We start from the raw sequence: 16,655 nt of genomic DNA on the forward strand, positions 1-16,655 counted from the left end.
AATAATATTAAAAGCATGTAGAGAGGTGAATCATCCAACTTTAAGTGTGCAGTTCTTACCACTGATTCAGGGAAAATAGGAATATAATTGTTAACCAAACCTACAAATACAGAAAGAAAAAAAATCTGCAACTAAAGCAATTAACTTGTGTGTTTGTGTTGTCTTCCACTCTAGGAAAAGTGTAATACCTCAAAAGTGCTAAACTAACACATAAATTAAATGGGAAGAATTCTGCTACAGGTAAAAGGGGCAACATTTCTTTTCTATGTCTGCATCTAGCTCCTGGGTGATGAAACTAACCATAGCTGAATAGCAACATATTCTTTGCACAGCAAGGACACTTAAAGACATGGTCCTGCCTTGGGACATTGCCAAGCACTGTTGAAGCTTTTCCCTTTATGGAAAAGGCAAAAGAGTTGACAGGGAAATCAAAAGCAGACAGTGAAGTAACTTGACCAACACAACAAAGTGAGTCAATGGCAGAATAAGAAACAGAAAACAGACCTCGAAATTTTCCAGCCTGTGCCCTAGCTAGGGGGCATCAGGGTTTCTCTTGAGTCCTCAGATGTAGGCACTGTAAAGTAAGTTACAATTCATTCAGCTGCATTGCTCTAAGAATGACCTGCAGTCAATGGAGAATAACAATTCTTCATCTACACTTAAAACTGTGTAAATAAAAGTGAGATTTTTAAGGCTGCGATCCAACAAAGCTACTTTGTTTTTAGCAAATTCATGACTATTCTTTGACTAAACGGCATTTAAAAGTGAGAGAAACACTGAGAAGTTGAAAATAATATTTCTAATCGTAAAGAAAATATATCAGTGCTTTGTCTAATTGGAATCTGGAATGAAGGGTTATGCCATTAATTTGTGTTTAAGTTGCTCTTAACAAAACCCCTGAAATCTATGGTCCTGTTATTTTACAAAGACAGGACTGCAAATTGGTGCAAATCCTCTTCTCAAGCATCACTTATCACGCTGCAATAAATACCAAGAGCTACACAAACACAGCCTAACCAAGTATTCAGTCTTATTCAGCAACAGCCTAAAAAGTTACAAAAAGTTTTCTAGAATAAAACTTCCAGTTAAGAAGTGGGGTTTGAGACACTAAATTGAGGTAAATTGACATTAAATCAGCCCTACTAAAGAACAACTATTGCACCAATCTATGAACGTATTTCCTAAAGAAGGTACGTCCAGGGTTAAAAACACAGATCTCAGAGCTGAGATCTCGTTCTGGGCGGATTTGCAAAAAAGTGTAACAAAAGAAGCTGAAAATCCTCTATGTAACTATTAGTGCAGCAAAGAACCATTTTAAGGACTTCATTCAAGTCACGGAGAAGAACTGATGAATCACATTGTACACAACTCCTAAAAATATGTCCAAATGAAAGCTAAACTGGACATACTGGGTAACATTCCCTGTGTAATAGCCTGTCCTTAGAGCTGAACACAGAATTCTTATCTATACTGAACGATACCTCAGCTCTACAGCATTGCACCTGGCACAAAAAGAATGAAACAAGCGTTTTTGTGTTTTCAATAGTTACCTCATTCGCAACACACCAGCTTAGTGAAACAGCTAGAACAGAGACACAAGCAAATCATAATTTCACCCCAAACTAATGCTTATTTTCTTGCAAAGCTGTGAAAGGCTCAGGAAGATTGAGTCTTTCTTTTTACAAAATCACCAGGTCAAAATCAGGTAGCAGATAGTCAAAGGAAGAGTCCCCACTATTTCAGTCCCCTCGTATCTCTGTTTAATAAGTCTTTGGGTTTAGATCCATTTCCAGGATACAAAAGATCACAATGCGCATTTTGACAGGCCTGTTAAGATGTCTAGCTGAAAGAACTGAACTGTCAGAGCTGTGGAAGACTGGCTAGTCTGCATAATAATTCTTGTGCTATACTGTCTGTAATTCACAGATTAAGGATTAAAGTATTGCTCCACTGCAGTCAATTAAGGACCTCTCATGAGCAGTACATAATGTCCTGAAGGTTTTCCATTTAGTATCTATAGCTACACTCAAGAATTAAGACTACATCTCTGCAGTGAGGTTAGTTTAAGTTACCTATTGTCAGACCGGTTCCTTTAAAACTAGACTAGTTCATCTGAATGCCACATAATTCTGAAGCAGGGCTGTGGGATTCCATGTGTGAGTGAAACTCTATGCCAACTGACACCCTAGAATTAACTAACTTGAATTGAAAGTGCCACCACAAGAGGCAGGTGTGGTTCCCTTAGAGGAGAATCCTGGTTCTGGGCAACATTCAAACTCAAGTTGAGAGCGCACTAAAGATGAGCTATTTGCATAGAGCAACAGGTAAATCCTTTACCAAGGTATCTTTCAGACATTCCTCCATGCATTCCTGCCTACAGAGAGAATCACTGCCATTACAAACCACACCCAGCAATATGCAGTAACTGCTTCCTAGAAAGTCAGAACCCCATACGCCCACCCAACAATTCCACCAAGAGTTTATAAGCAATACTAAAAAAAAACCAAAACCCAAAGCTATTTTGTCTCCAGAATTTTTTGAAGTTCTAAAGCAAGAACAACACAACTCACACAGGATGCATCTAGCTACACATCTGGAAACCAGATACAGCCTGCAAGGCAAATTCATCTGACCCCACTTACTTTTTTTTATTGTGATCTTGCCATCTCCTATGTATCTGTGCATGTCCATACATTTAGTCTCTGCTAGTTGTTGCCAAGAATGTGTAGTAAAGGTGAGAAGAGGGTAAAGGCGCTACGGGAGATCACAGAATATTGGATGCTGTCCCACAAGTGTGTCCCGAAACTCATTTAATTCCAACAAAGTTGAGTTTGGACCACCCAGACTGCAGTACATTAACAAGAAAGGTAAGAAGATTATTTTAACTGAGTGCAGTATTTTTCACTATCAGACTAGAAAGCAAATATGTTTTACAACACCTCATCCCCCAAATATCAAAAGTATCAAATCTTCTTCCTGCCCCACCCCCCTTACTTCATACTGGAGACCGTGCATCCCTCGCAGTCAGACAAGGAATCCTGACGTCCTGACCCCCAGTCCTCTACAGAATCTCACAAAGATGGAGAGTAGTCCCTTCGCATGCTCAAGCTAAAAAAAAAAAAAAAAAAAATTAAGGATAGCATAGTTTATTGCATGATATGTTAAAAAATACCCTTTACAATAATGCATGCCTTTAATTTACAGGATTTTAATATGGCATATTTCTCTACTTGATAATTGCTATTTTTTATTACAGAAAGAAATGGGGACAGCTATTACACAATGAAACAAACATTTCAGTGACACCACCAGACCTCAGAAGTTCTGTGCCCTCGTATTGCTTCAAGGGATGGTTAAGCAATACTGACCCACTGTAAAATGGTTTATGAATTGCTACTGATGAGATCTCTCGCTGAATAAGCAGAATAGATTCTTAAATGCCAAGTTCTTACAAACAGCAGCAAGGAGTGGAGAGAGACAATAATTAATGTGTTAGTATAAAGAGAAACAAAGAGCCCGCAAAGGTGTCCGTTCTTTCCCAGATAACAGACTGAAAAAGCTTTTCATACAGCTGGTACTGTAACGGTTCATGGAGGCGTGACTGAGGGTAAGTGGTGGCCAATTGAGGTACAATTCTGACAGCATCTTAGAGTCTGGATAAATATAACTTCCTAAAAAAATTAAAATAACATTAGGCTGCAGGCAGCAAATGAGGCTTGGTATTAGGGCGTAGGGCACATGGATTTTAAAAGCCAAAGCTTCTAAATATGACAAAGGTCTATACCATGTTCAGGAGCAGAAGAATCAGGTGGATTGGAAAAGGGCTTTTATTGGCACTTGGTTATGACAGCTGATTTCTGGGACAGTTTTCTTCCGAGAAATCCAATTAAATGGTAAGATACGTATTCGTACAAAGTGCTAAAAGAGGTTCATGTTGTCGAACACAATCAGAAATAAACAGCTTCTGCCCTCGCAAATCCAAAAGACTACACTGCTAAAATACGGGATGGGGGAGAAATCACTCACACTAGTTACTGCTTCTCCCTTGGAAATGTAGACATAGCAAAATATCACGAACCACCTGAAACTTTGCCATGACTGCAGGGTTTGCACCTCATTTCTTATGAGAAGCGTGATACCATCTTTCAGGACTAGACAAGGTCAGGACAAGTTTTATAGCTCACTCAAGGAAGATTTTCCAAGAGCCTATTAACCACATATAGTGAAGTCAGAGGGAAAAACACCACCTAATGAAAAAAAAAGTAACTGCTTTTTGTACCACCAAAATCTCCCTTAACGAGCTTCCATGGCAATGTCTTCAAAGTTCTGGCTGTACAAGATCCAGCCATCAGAGTATGTTACCACAGCTAAAAACATTTGCCAGGCTGCTTACTGTCATCAGCAGAACCATCTGGACAGGAAGAATTTCACTCAATTTAATTTATTGCCAATTAACATAAAACTTTAATTACTAACTCAGTTATTGAGAGGAAAAAAACAACCCCAAAACAACTAACAATGAAACAAACCCTTAGGGAAACACCTTTCTTGCCGTTTTGCCAGGCTCAGCTTCAGTCTGCCACTCGCCTCAAGTCCTCTTGGCTTTGCAGTGGATTCCTCTCAGTCCCCGCCAAGCCCTGGGGAAGGGCAAGGGCAGCACATAATGGCACCTCTCCGTCACTCCTTGCTTCCTTCTCTTCTCCTCCAGGTCTCTGTCCCTCTGCTCTGCATGGGTCACCCGTAGCCGGGTGCCTCAAGGCTGCTGCTGCTTTCTCTCAGGCACACCTGAGCTGCGGCACCACACGCCCCTTGGCTGGCTGAAGTTCCCACCAGTTCCCCAAACTGGCTGGAACCGGCTGGAACCGGCACAGGGCGGTTTGCAGCCTCCTCCCCACAGGACAGCCAGCCCCAGCCCCTGCTACCCAGGCCCTGGGATTTATGCCCAGTACACCTACATATGTGGTGTTCTCTGTGGCGTAACTGAAAGAAATAAAAGATTTCTTAAAGTATAACATTAGATTGCAACAGCAAAGGGAGACGTTTGAACGCGGAGAGGGGACGCAACGCGGCTGACGGAGAAATAGCATTCCCTCTGCTCTTTTCTTGAAACTCTCAGGTAAAGGCAATGCTAATTTAGAGCAAATGAAAAGGCCACAGTCAAGAGATTAAATTCTAAGTTAACGATTTCATAGACTTTCCCCCCCTGCATTTCAGCACCTTGAGACCTTCTTTAAAAGACATCCCACGTAGCACTACCACTTGATTAACGCTCCAGAGCAGGCCTAGAGTGCCTGCACATGCGGACGCCGAGGGCCCCGACACATCCAACGAACAAAGATAAATCACATGCGAGACACCAGTTGTTTCACATGTGCTCTCTTGAACCTCTTAAATGTGAAATGCACCCACACTGAGCTGATTAAAAGCTCCTGTGAGTTTGAATTCTTCTCCCTGAATAGGTTTCTACACCACAAAAGAACATTTCATACATCATATTTGAAACAGATCGGAGCCTTAAAAGCAACTTTATTCTACTGCCATTACGAAACAGAGCTTTCATTGTCTGCTGCTGAAATGCTTTGAGTCATCTTCTTCCAGTAATAACTAATCTCTCGCTCCCTCTTTGTATCTGACAATTCATGGACAGCCCAATTACAGGAGAGGAAAGCGGCACACCAGTTTCAGATGGTGGACTCAAACACCCAACTAATGTTAAATGATTTTGGTTTAGAGTATAATTCACTTAAGTAAATGAATTCTGATAATCTACTTTGAGAGCAGACTGTAATAATAAATGGTTAAATTGCAGCACCAGCATCTAATAAAGATGAAGCCAAACACGATTATAAAAATCAAGAGGCTGAAATAATACAATATAATAAGAAACCTGACAACCATTTATTCTCCATGTAAAATCCACAGCTCACATTTTTGTCTAGTTTTTCATGCCAAATCTGCTTCTTAGTTACTAGTATTTCTGTCACCCGAGTGACCTACCATAAAGCCCACTTCAACACAGGTATGTGTGCGCAAGTCTACAGACATATATATCTCTCTGCATTTCATACAGACTTAAAATACGGCTGGCCTAACTTTGGTGTCAAGGACTTGTCACTAGTTACCCTCATGAACATCCAGCCACATCCATCCAGGTCTCTACAGGGCGGAGAAAACCAAAGATACAAGAGGAATTTTAAGAATGGCATAATGCCCACGCACGCAATTTCAGACACAATTTTAAACTTGCTCTCTCTTAATTCTGAAATGTTTGATTTTACAGAGTAGTAACATGGGCTTTTTTTGTGTAGTATCTGAGGGAAGAAACCTTAAAGGGAACACTTAGGGTGAATTAATGTATTTCACTTTCAAGTCCCTGCTGAGCAAGATGCACATCGAGCATATATCTGAACTAATGAGACAGAGGGAACCCTTAACTACAACCATAAAAAATTAAATGCATCTAAGATACATGCCACGTATTCTTGAAGGTAATCAGGAACTTCATATACTGTACTATGTCAAACCTCTTACCTGTTAATGGACAGTTGCTGATCATACAAGATATGTCAGAAGATTTCCTCCAGTCTCTGAAGAATGTTCATCTACAGCTAAAAGCTTTCAGGATTTACGTCCTTGGAGCCAGTGGTAAAAAGTCTGGGTTGTAACTGTGTAAGCCTTCTCACAAAATAAAATAAATCCATAGCTTATATTCATGAAAGAAGAGTTAACATTTGCACATTAACGCTGTCAGCGACCTCATTAAAAAACCCCTCTTTTCCCTATTAGCACTGTTCCCTCCCACGCCACGTTTTGTTTTAGGAGTATATTTGAATAAACAAAGGGAGATGTCACAAATATAGAAACAACAATATTCTCATTTTTCCATTATGAATTCTGTCATGAACAGAAAAGTAGCTGAATTATCTGATGATTTCCTTTCAGGAGATGCTGCCATCTCTCATAGAGTCAGACATATCTAAGACACGCGAACGATTAAAATAGCAGCAACTCCTCTGATGCAGCATGTGCCGTATTTCACGTCTACCAATGTTACAATCCTCGATAAAAGGAAGCCAACAATTTCCTTCAACTCATGAAAGCACTAAGCTTAGTCCTGAGTAACTGCATATAAGAGTATGTTGTGACACATGCAGGAAGTGTTACATTTTTTAAGAAGAAAGTTCAGATTTTTCTTGCCAACATGATTTTGATAAGGAAGCAAGTCTTTGCTAAAAAAAGAGTTAAGTTTGTTTTCCAAAGCCTTATATAGTCCTTACGTTAAGTCGTTGGGATAACGGTTGGACTTGATGATCTTGAAGGTCCTTTCCAACCTTAATGATTCTGTGATTACCATGTATTTGAGCTTCCACTTGTATACACTGGCAATACAGCATACATCTATCATCCTCTCTTCGATACACAAGGAGCACACAAACCAAGTATGGGAATAAAGGGGCCACACTTCATTCATCATGCAAGGAAACAGCACCATAATCTAGAAGTATCTGGTGAGAAGTAATAAACTCTTCCTCCTAGACAAAGCCCACAGCAAATACTTTGATCCACGCAAGAACTATGCCAAGCAGAAAGGCTTGATCCCCTGGATCTAAATGCCTCCATCTCAAGTCCACAAACTGACCTCCCTTACCTGTCATCACATGGCTATGGTTCAGGGTCATCCAGTTGGCTACCATTCTTTCTTAAATTTCTGAGGGCTGCACGCTTACCATCTGTTTCTGCTGGACCTTATCTGCAACTAAGTCTTCCGGACCCAGTAAGTACATGCCTAGGAAAGTCACGACTTGCTTGACCAGAGTCCCTTTGCTCTTGCTAACGTCCTCAAACCAACTAATGGGAAAGGCAGTAGTGATTCAGCTGGGAAAAGCTCTGGTCCATCTCACCTAGGAAAGAATTGAAAAGAAACTTGCATGGGAAATCCTCCAAGTGAGATAATTTCAGAGAAATACAATGCATTACTGCAGTTGTAGTTTAAGCAAGTGCACATTTCCAATTCGCTTTTTATTCCAAAACTTCTAGGACTGGATTACTACAACTCCTTCACAGAATAAGCTACATTTATCACTGTTCTGTAATATTATGTTGTATTTTACAGCGAAAATGGAACATTCATTTATTTTCCCGGCTTTTTTCTCTAAAAATATGACATTTTCCCTTAAATTCATTATTGTATATTTACTTTTCATTTACAAGAGCTAAAGGTAAAGCTTTCCTTTTCATTTACAAATCGATAATATCTTAATTTCCATTTCCAAAATTACATTTTATTTTTCCCGCTATATTATAGGTTATATTCCAAGGGGAAAAAAACCACATTTAAGTTGGGAGTGCAAGGTATCTTCATTTCTAATACTATATGATCTTGTTACTAGTCAAAAGATAAACAGATGCAAATTCATAAATTAACCTAGGAAAACTATACACTATCCTATATACTATGTTTAATTGGCACATACTGTAACATTTATGCATAACTAACAGAGCAGAGTAAGTCTGTACTAACCACCAAAGGCTTCATGCCCAGCATAGAGCACTTGAATATCTCACCTGAAAGATAATGGAAGACCGAGCAAATAACATACCTGAGGTCTGTTGGACATGACAAAGTGATGCCTCCCGGCCAACATTAAGTAAAAACCTACTTAACACTTAGCCTTCAAATGGGTTTAAATTATCAACTTAACTAAGTAATTCTGAGTTCATACTGCAGTCACGGATGCAAACTCAGTCTGTATTTATATATACACTTGTATATACATACATACATAGCACTTTCTGTCCATCAGTCTCACTGCCCTCTGCACCAGGTTCAGTGCTGCTTACGGCGTTAGCAGACCAGTTCGACCAGTCCTGTCGGATGAAGAGCAGAGCGCGACATGTAGCCCTGCAAAATGCTGACACTCAAGTCTGTATCAATTGACTGGTTCTGCCAATGGCTGCAAAAACAAAAGGAAGAAGTCTCTTTGCAACTCTGTAACAGAGACCTAGGTAGAGCACATGTTGCTTTGTTTTTAAATGCTGACTACAGCCATGCCTACCACAAGCCTTGATCTGCAGGTAGCCAGTGAGTTAGATGTTGTTCGTCTCAACCTGCAGGTGAGCTCACTCACCCAGGAAAAGTCATCAGATTGGCTTTGAGAATGCCCCTTGTCTCACAGACAGTACACTACTGCATGGTGGCGATTAACTTCAACTATGCCTCTTGTGTTCTGAAATCTCTAAAGAACCTGTTGACTGCTTATTAAAAAGCCAGACAGACCCATCCTTTGCTACAGGAATCAAGATCATCTTTGTTTCTGAGGGAATAGCAGAAATCCCCTAATAGAATTCATCTGCAGATATAATCCTGACCTCTGAACAGTTTCTTGTAGACATGAAATAAGAATATTCTGTTTGAAGAATTTTTAAAAACTGATGGTTAACACATTAATTGACTGAAAGACAAGAAATTCTTGTCATATTCATACTTCCTATTTGCAGCTCTTCTGTAAACAAATTCAACACCATACATGAGAACATCACATTCACATCTCATTAATACAGTCATCACCCTTTAACATACAGGCGGTTTTAATTTATTAAAGATTACACCTGCTTTTGGGTCTTTTCTATTTAGCCCATACTATAATATTAAAAATAATCTCAATAAAATGAATACCATAGAGAGTTTTACAAAATATTTATTTTGGAAAAATCACTCTGTACAAATTTAACATTCTCAACACCGAAGTCTTATAAAAATGCTAACACAACAGAAAGACGAGTGAAACGTTAAACTGATTTTTCCTTAAATTACAAACAGATTCATTCTAAAGAAGCTATTGTAACTCTAAACATCTCTAAATGAGAGAACTTTATAAGATTTTCCTTTTTTTAATCTCTTACAGCCAAATGTATGTATCAAAGGATGACTTTTTCCATCCTTTTTATAAACTTCCCCCCCAAACACTGTCCACAACTAAACTGAATACTCTAAATGGTTCACGCTTTTACTGTACATAGCTTGTGCTCCAAGAAAAGCTAGCACAATTTGATCATCATTTTCTCAGTGCCTAACAAAAAGTCACCTCTATACATTTGGTACAAAATTCTCTGTACAAACCAACTTTGCTCATGTAAATTTGGAGCAAACTTAAAGGAAGAGTATTTCTTTGTGCCTTCAGTTTGGTATAATGAAGGGACAGTGACTAAGTAAAATTTCACAAAGTAAAATTCAGTAACTGGGAATACTGGGGTTTTTTTTTCAATAATTACTATTATATAAAAATTTTATACACTGCAGGTTATTAGGAATGGCAGACCCTATATCTAACAGTGCTAGTTTTATAGTCCTGATCATAAAACAAGATTTTTCTATACGTTAAGTTTCCTCTCTTCATTTTAAGCTACTTAGGAAAGCAGTTGTTGCATATTAAACCACCTTTGTGAAACAGGAGGAAATGTCCCCTCATGAAAAATGAAACAGTAAAATTGTGATATTACTGTAAACACAGTTAAAATGAAAACTGACAAAATGCAGTGTGACAGGTAAGCCACGGTCTGGAAAGCTTTTTTCACATTTTCTTAACACAATATATGGCTCACACCACAAACAGCAGCAAAAAATCCTATTGAAAATTTCAAGTTACAGCCAGGGGTGCCAGGCAGGATCCATACGACAGAGATTATCCAAGCTATTCGCAGCTGCTACCAGAGTGTTGACTTTGCTTTCTCCTCCTTCAAACTGAGCAAGATTATGAAGTCGAGTCATGATAGCAGTAACAGCTTTTTGAACGAGTGAAACCAGCTGCTGGCTGTCCATATTTTCAGGTTGCCCAGCTGCTGAGAGCGGAGAGGAAGTATCCTCTTGTGTTTTTTTGTGCCATGCAATTATTTCATCCCGTAGCACAGTTTTTAAGATGCCATCAACCTATATGAAGGAAAATATCAGACTATTATATTTAATCCAAAGAACCATTAGGGATTACAGAATTGTAACTATATCTTAGTCAACAACATTGACACTTGGTCCCACACTGCAATCTCAGTCTTTTCAAGACGAGTGTGGCTTCCAGCTCTCCTCGCTATTTCCTCTCAGGTGTTTCTTTTCATAAAAAGAACTCAAAAAAGTACACAGTACTCAAGTTGGGGTCACACCAAATTGATGTATGAATACTTTCACCGTCACTGGAAGTGTTCAAAAAACATGTGGATGTGGCACTTCAGAACATGGTTTAGTGGGCTTGGTGGTGTTGCATTGATGGTTGGACTTCATGATCTTAAAGGTCTTTTCCAAGCTTAAAGATTCGGTGATGTGCTAAGTCTAATCGGGCATACATCATTCAGATGTTGAAATTACAGGCTACATCTGCAAATTCATTCGCACGTATAGACATGGTTTTATAAGGTAAGATGGTGAATTATTAAAAAACATTCTAAACACGGCTTTCAGTATTACAGATAAAGAAAAAAAATAGGGTATCTTCCATCTTTTAAAAAGTAACTGGCTTACACCATAGTTACAGTACGTTCTGTGCAATGTCTTTCTGGTGCAAACTGACTGCCTAAGTACAAGATGCCTCATTTTTGGAAAGCATTAGAATTTAAAAGGAAGTTAGACAGTTTCTTTAGCAAACTACACCCTTCTAAGAGCTGGAATCCATCAAGGTAACAGTATATCTTTAGCATTCTATTCTGCTAACAAAGGGACAAGAGACTTTTCTCATCCAATTTCTCAGCCAATACGAAGATTCTAAAAGATGTTGCATTTGTCATTTTACTATTTGCCACTGCCAGAATTTGTAAGGATTTATGAGGCTAGAGCACTGAAACAATCAGCCCGAATTAACATGTTTGGACAAAAAAATTAAGGGTAGAATTACACCTATCTTCCTCCTACTCTTTCCAAAAAGGCAAACTGCAAACATTTCAGCTGGTCTTTGTTACGACCTTAGGGGAATATTTAAAAACTTTACTAAAAAAACCCCAAATTATTTAGAAACTGTCAGTTTCTACCTTAACCAAGAAAGTGCTATTTAGTTTATAAACTGACAAATATAAAGTGCCTGCAAACAACCTTTCAAAAGGTATACAAACCTTAAAGTTTGGCTGTGCGAAGCAGCGAGCTACTGCAATCATAGATGCAGTCAGTGGACCAGACACCCCAATGGTGGTAAGAAATTCAGAAATGTTTGGTGTAAGCCGGAATGGAACTGGACGATTGGCATCCAAATCTCCAGTAGCATCATTAATGTCAAAGCGAAAGTAAGCTACATTTAGCTTGCCAGTATCCTGGATTTAAAAGCAAGATGCACAAAAGTAATTAAAGGAACTTTCATTTCATTAATGAAACCAAAAGAAGTTGGATTTTTGTTTATTGTTAAAAATCAGAGTACAAATAGTACTCCGATAGCTTTTCACTCTTTCAGTCAAACAGTTTTTGAGCAAAAAAAGTTAAAATTAAAGGCATGCACAAAGTCAGGTACGTATTACTCAAAGCATGTGTTCAAAACCCCTTACTAAATACACGTTGTACTATCGAACTTAAGCAACAGATTCTTCTGTAGCATGCTCTATAAGACGACATGCAGATAAACCGCTCTCTCTTCTTTATGCACCCCAGCTCTGGGTGAGCATTCTTTCTGCATTGTTCACTCTGGGTAAGCATCTGAACACTTACCTAGAGGGACTAAAGAATCTTAATTGCTATACAAAGTATAGCCCTCCATGCATTAAAAATGGCATTAAGACTTTAATATATGCCACTTTTGCCCTACTAAGGTGGCAAGCTGCATTGTAAATGTTGGGTTAAAACCGAAAAATCACTATTAATAGGAGTTGTAGCTTGTCATGATAGCAACGCTGACAAGAACGGTATTTGAAAAAGGGTATTCCCCTTTAAGAAAATGAAGCTCTAATATTTTTTTTTTTTTTAGATCTATTTGACAGAGAGAGATATTCAAAGCAATATATTTTAAGGACTAAAAAGAGAGATTTATCAGTCATTTACATGAACAGTTCCAATACCCAAGAACGATTTTACAGACAAAGTTCCAAATTCTCACCACAGAAGATAGTGTTGATGTCCACAGGGAATGCAGTTTAAATTACTACCTACATGATGTGCAATCACATATAAATGGAAAGCCTACTGAAACGCACTGTTAATTATGTATGTCGAATTACTGCTTTGACTCGTTTCAAAAGTATAATCCAAATTTCCATTTGATCAAAGATGACAGCATGCATCTAGAACAAACGAAAGCATACCTGGGCAATCTGCAGCATTTCAGGGTTGAGTCTATTTAAATGAAAAATGAATTCTGCAAAGCCAATTAGGGCTAACTGAATAGTGAACATCTTTCGGAAAGTCCAGTAATCTGTAGCATTGGGGAATGTATGTAAAGCCCACTCCTTAAGCATACTGCGCGGCACCATGTTACTCTGTACTTCTTTAAGTATATCTCTGAGAACCTATATATGAAAAATATTAGTTGAAAGAGATCATTTTTAATACGCTTTACAACACACCAATATGCCAAAAGCAATTACCAAACTTCTCTCAACTGCTGTATCCCATTTTAGGGAAAACATCCTGAACTTGGATGCTTTCAATCCAACACTGTTTCCCGACTTCATTGTCAAAACACACATAATATTTTGTTAGCCCATCCTCTGCACAGCTAGAAAATATTCTTTATCTGAAAAGAATAAACTTTTAATAAAACCATATAAGCACGAGAACTGCAAACAGGCACGTAAGAAAACCCGGGACTGAAAAGTTATATAACCTGAAGTATCTTCAAGACTTTCAAGAAAATCAGAAGTGAGCTAGAGAGACACTCAACTCACGATGCTGCACTGCCTTACGGGAAACTAACGGAACATACTTCTCTATTTTCTAGCTTCAGTGCAAGCTGGATATGCATGTTGCAGCAATAAAATAAAATCCTTTATTTAAGCATAATGGCAAGATTTGAAATCATACATGGGACCTACAAAGCATGCAACCTAAAGACGGCTCTCTGGATGGTTTCTTCATATACAGGGTAAAAGGTAAAGAATTTTTATTACACAAGATAGGGAAAGATACTGGGTAAAGTAATTTGTAACATGTATTATTACATAAAAAATACAAAAAGATAAAAGCTGAGAGCTGTACCCATCTGTTTGTGTAAGTGTACACTGTGCAATAGTTTTTTACCTATATGTAAACATTTGCAATCTACCAAAATATTTAATTACTGTGGCATGTACTAGCCTAATTAATTAGAAAAAGAAATAAAGTTTGGATCTGTTCTATTACACCAGAAAGCATGATAGCCATACTGACTTCAATTAAATGGCTGGTAAAGAGTTTCATAACCTGAAGGAAAAAATTCTCAAAATAGAACCAGATGTTACGTAACAATTTTATTTTGTAACAAAGAAAGAAAAGACAGTTTCTCTAAATGTCTGTGATACATGTATACCATGCATTTTCTAACAGCTATATTTGAAATGGGACTGGCAATTTATGTAAGAATTTGCATTAACCTTAAGACAAAAAACATAAAATAACCTTATTTATCACAATTGGGTGTTTGATAGAGGTTACAGAGAGAGAGAGCTTTCTTCTTTCTGAGTACTGTCATTTATCAGCGTGAGATTACTCAACTGTTTCTGTTTGACTTAGATGAAATTAATCCACTGGCAATTTTAGAAGATACATTAGAAGCACATGGGGAAGCCTGCATCACATACCACTCTGCAACTGCTTATGTAAATAAGGAATGCTGTTTCCCATGTTATCAATTAATTATTTTCAAAGCACTGTACAAAAGGGCCAAAAAGCAATCAACACCTTGTCTGTTTTCAGTTGCAGTTACACAAAACAACCTAGAGTAAAACAAAAACAGCTTTTTTGAAGCTTTCCCAGATAATCTAAAATACCAAAGAGATGTAAGTTTCCAAGAACTTTAAGCAAAACCAAAATAAACCCCAAAAAATCAAAACACCACCTCTGCAAAATATCTTGTCTCACATCTAATGAGAGGTGAAGAGTCAGGGTGCAGGGGATTGGACACAGTATAGTAGAGTCTTCAAGAACAGCTCTTGATTAAAATTCATTATATATTCTAATACCTGGTGGCTGGCTTGAGTCCCCCGTGCTTGGACCGTTGCCAGTCTGTCATAGTAACGAGAAATAGGGTTGTCATGCTCAATGCCTTTCTTGGCACAGCGTTGCTTATAGATCTCCACCAGGGAAAGAGAGGAAGGATTGTCTTCCACCAAACGCATCTGTGGAGAAACTGCTACAACACGGGGGACTAGGAGTAATTTCAGAAGGGTGAGAGAGGAGGTGAGGGGCAAGAGGAAGCAAAACAAAACAAAACAGTTAATCCATAACCCAAATACTAAGACAAGAATTAGGATGCAAGTATCAGCCCTTAAAACACAACTGTGATAATCAACTGAAGTGTATCAAGAGAAAAGTTTTATTACTACACTCATAACTAATTTACAAACTCAATTAAAAAGAAAGTATGATAGCAAATTGTTTTATCTTAACAGAAACATCAGATATATTAGCAAAAAAATTGAGCGCTCGTTATTCTTACTTTTCTTTACCTGCAGAAAAGAGGGTAATACTTTTTCAGATGCAAATGGATTCATAATATCTGATTACATGACACTGGCATTATGTCAATAAAAATTACTCTGAAGAACAAAACTTCTAAACTCAATAGGGTATTTAAAGTGATTCAGAAAAACTGGGGGGGGGGGAAATCTGAACATAGTTGAGGAATAGCTGTTTAAATCGCAGTATTTGAATAAAATATATAAAGACACAGCAAAATATTCAATAATAAGAAAACTCAAGCCACTGAACTTCTCCTTGATGAGCAGTGAACTTGCAAAAAACCTATATGCATTTTCATTGTGTTTAACAGATGTATCCTCCTACTGAGTCTTATGTGCATGCCCACCTACATCAAGGAAGACAAGGTCCTCTTCCATAGCTAGGTTTTCCAGTGACGCTGTTTGTAATGTTTGACAGCGGCCTCCGGTTACCACCAAAACTGTTCTCTCATCATTTCCCTCAGTAACCGTAATAATTAACCTCAGAAATACAGGGAAAAGTTGTTTAAATGCATTTAAATTGATTGATGTAATTTCTTCAGTCTTAAACAAGAAACCGCATTCTGCAGAAGGGGTATTAATGAGCTATTTCTTCTGGTCTGCTTCCATTAACCTCTGGCAGCAGAGAAATGAATGTTCTTTAGGTTCTTTCAAATAGTTTCAAACCACAAGGTCCAGAATTATTTCCAAAAGCACAATAGCTTAAAAACAGCTCTTTGAAGGAAAAGATGTTACTTTACCAATCATGTTACATAGAGGACACATTTCTGTATCAGAGCCTTGAAAGGTACGATAGACCAAGGCCACTATCTACTGCATTTTTGTTATTTTGGCCTCAGATTGATGCAAAATTGTCTTCACGTATGGAGAGAAGCTGTATTTACCTTTTGTTTTAACAAATCCTTTGGCTTGTACATTTTAGTCTTTTTAAAGTTAGAACTCAAATATGCACTTCTAGCTCTCTTAAGTGCAACTTGCACCATCTGGCCACCTAAGCTTATGACAGCAACTTCATGTCAATAGATACTATTAGCCCA

The 16,655-nt window shown here is 38.1% G+C and overlaps 1 protein-coding gene across 1 annotated transcript in view; it reads right to left on the reverse strand.

The window, feature by feature from the left end:
* Window positions 1-10,642: 10,642 nt before the first annotated feature.
* Window positions 10,643-16,655, reverse strand: part of TRRAP (transformation/transcription domain associated protein) — a gene marked incomplete at its 3' end in the record, with an annotated part of 99,133 nt that continues 93,120 nt past the window's right edge. Inside the window, 4 exon segments of the mRNA XM_082006807.1 lie at window positions 10,643-10,927; window positions 12,094-12,288; window positions 13,267-13,470; window positions 15,121-15,305. Coding sequence (XP_081862933.1) covers window positions 10,643-10,927; window positions 12,094-12,288; window positions 13,267-13,470; window positions 15,121-15,305 — 869 coding nt within the window.

The sequence above is a fragment of the Phaethon aethereus genome (assembly GCF_964289735.1).
Source record: "Phaethon aethereus genome assembly, chromosome: 15".
In the NCBI taxonomy this organism is placed as follows: domain Eukaryota; kingdom Metazoa; phylum Chordata; class Aves; order Phaethontiformes; family Phaethontidae; genus Phaethon; species Phaethon aethereus.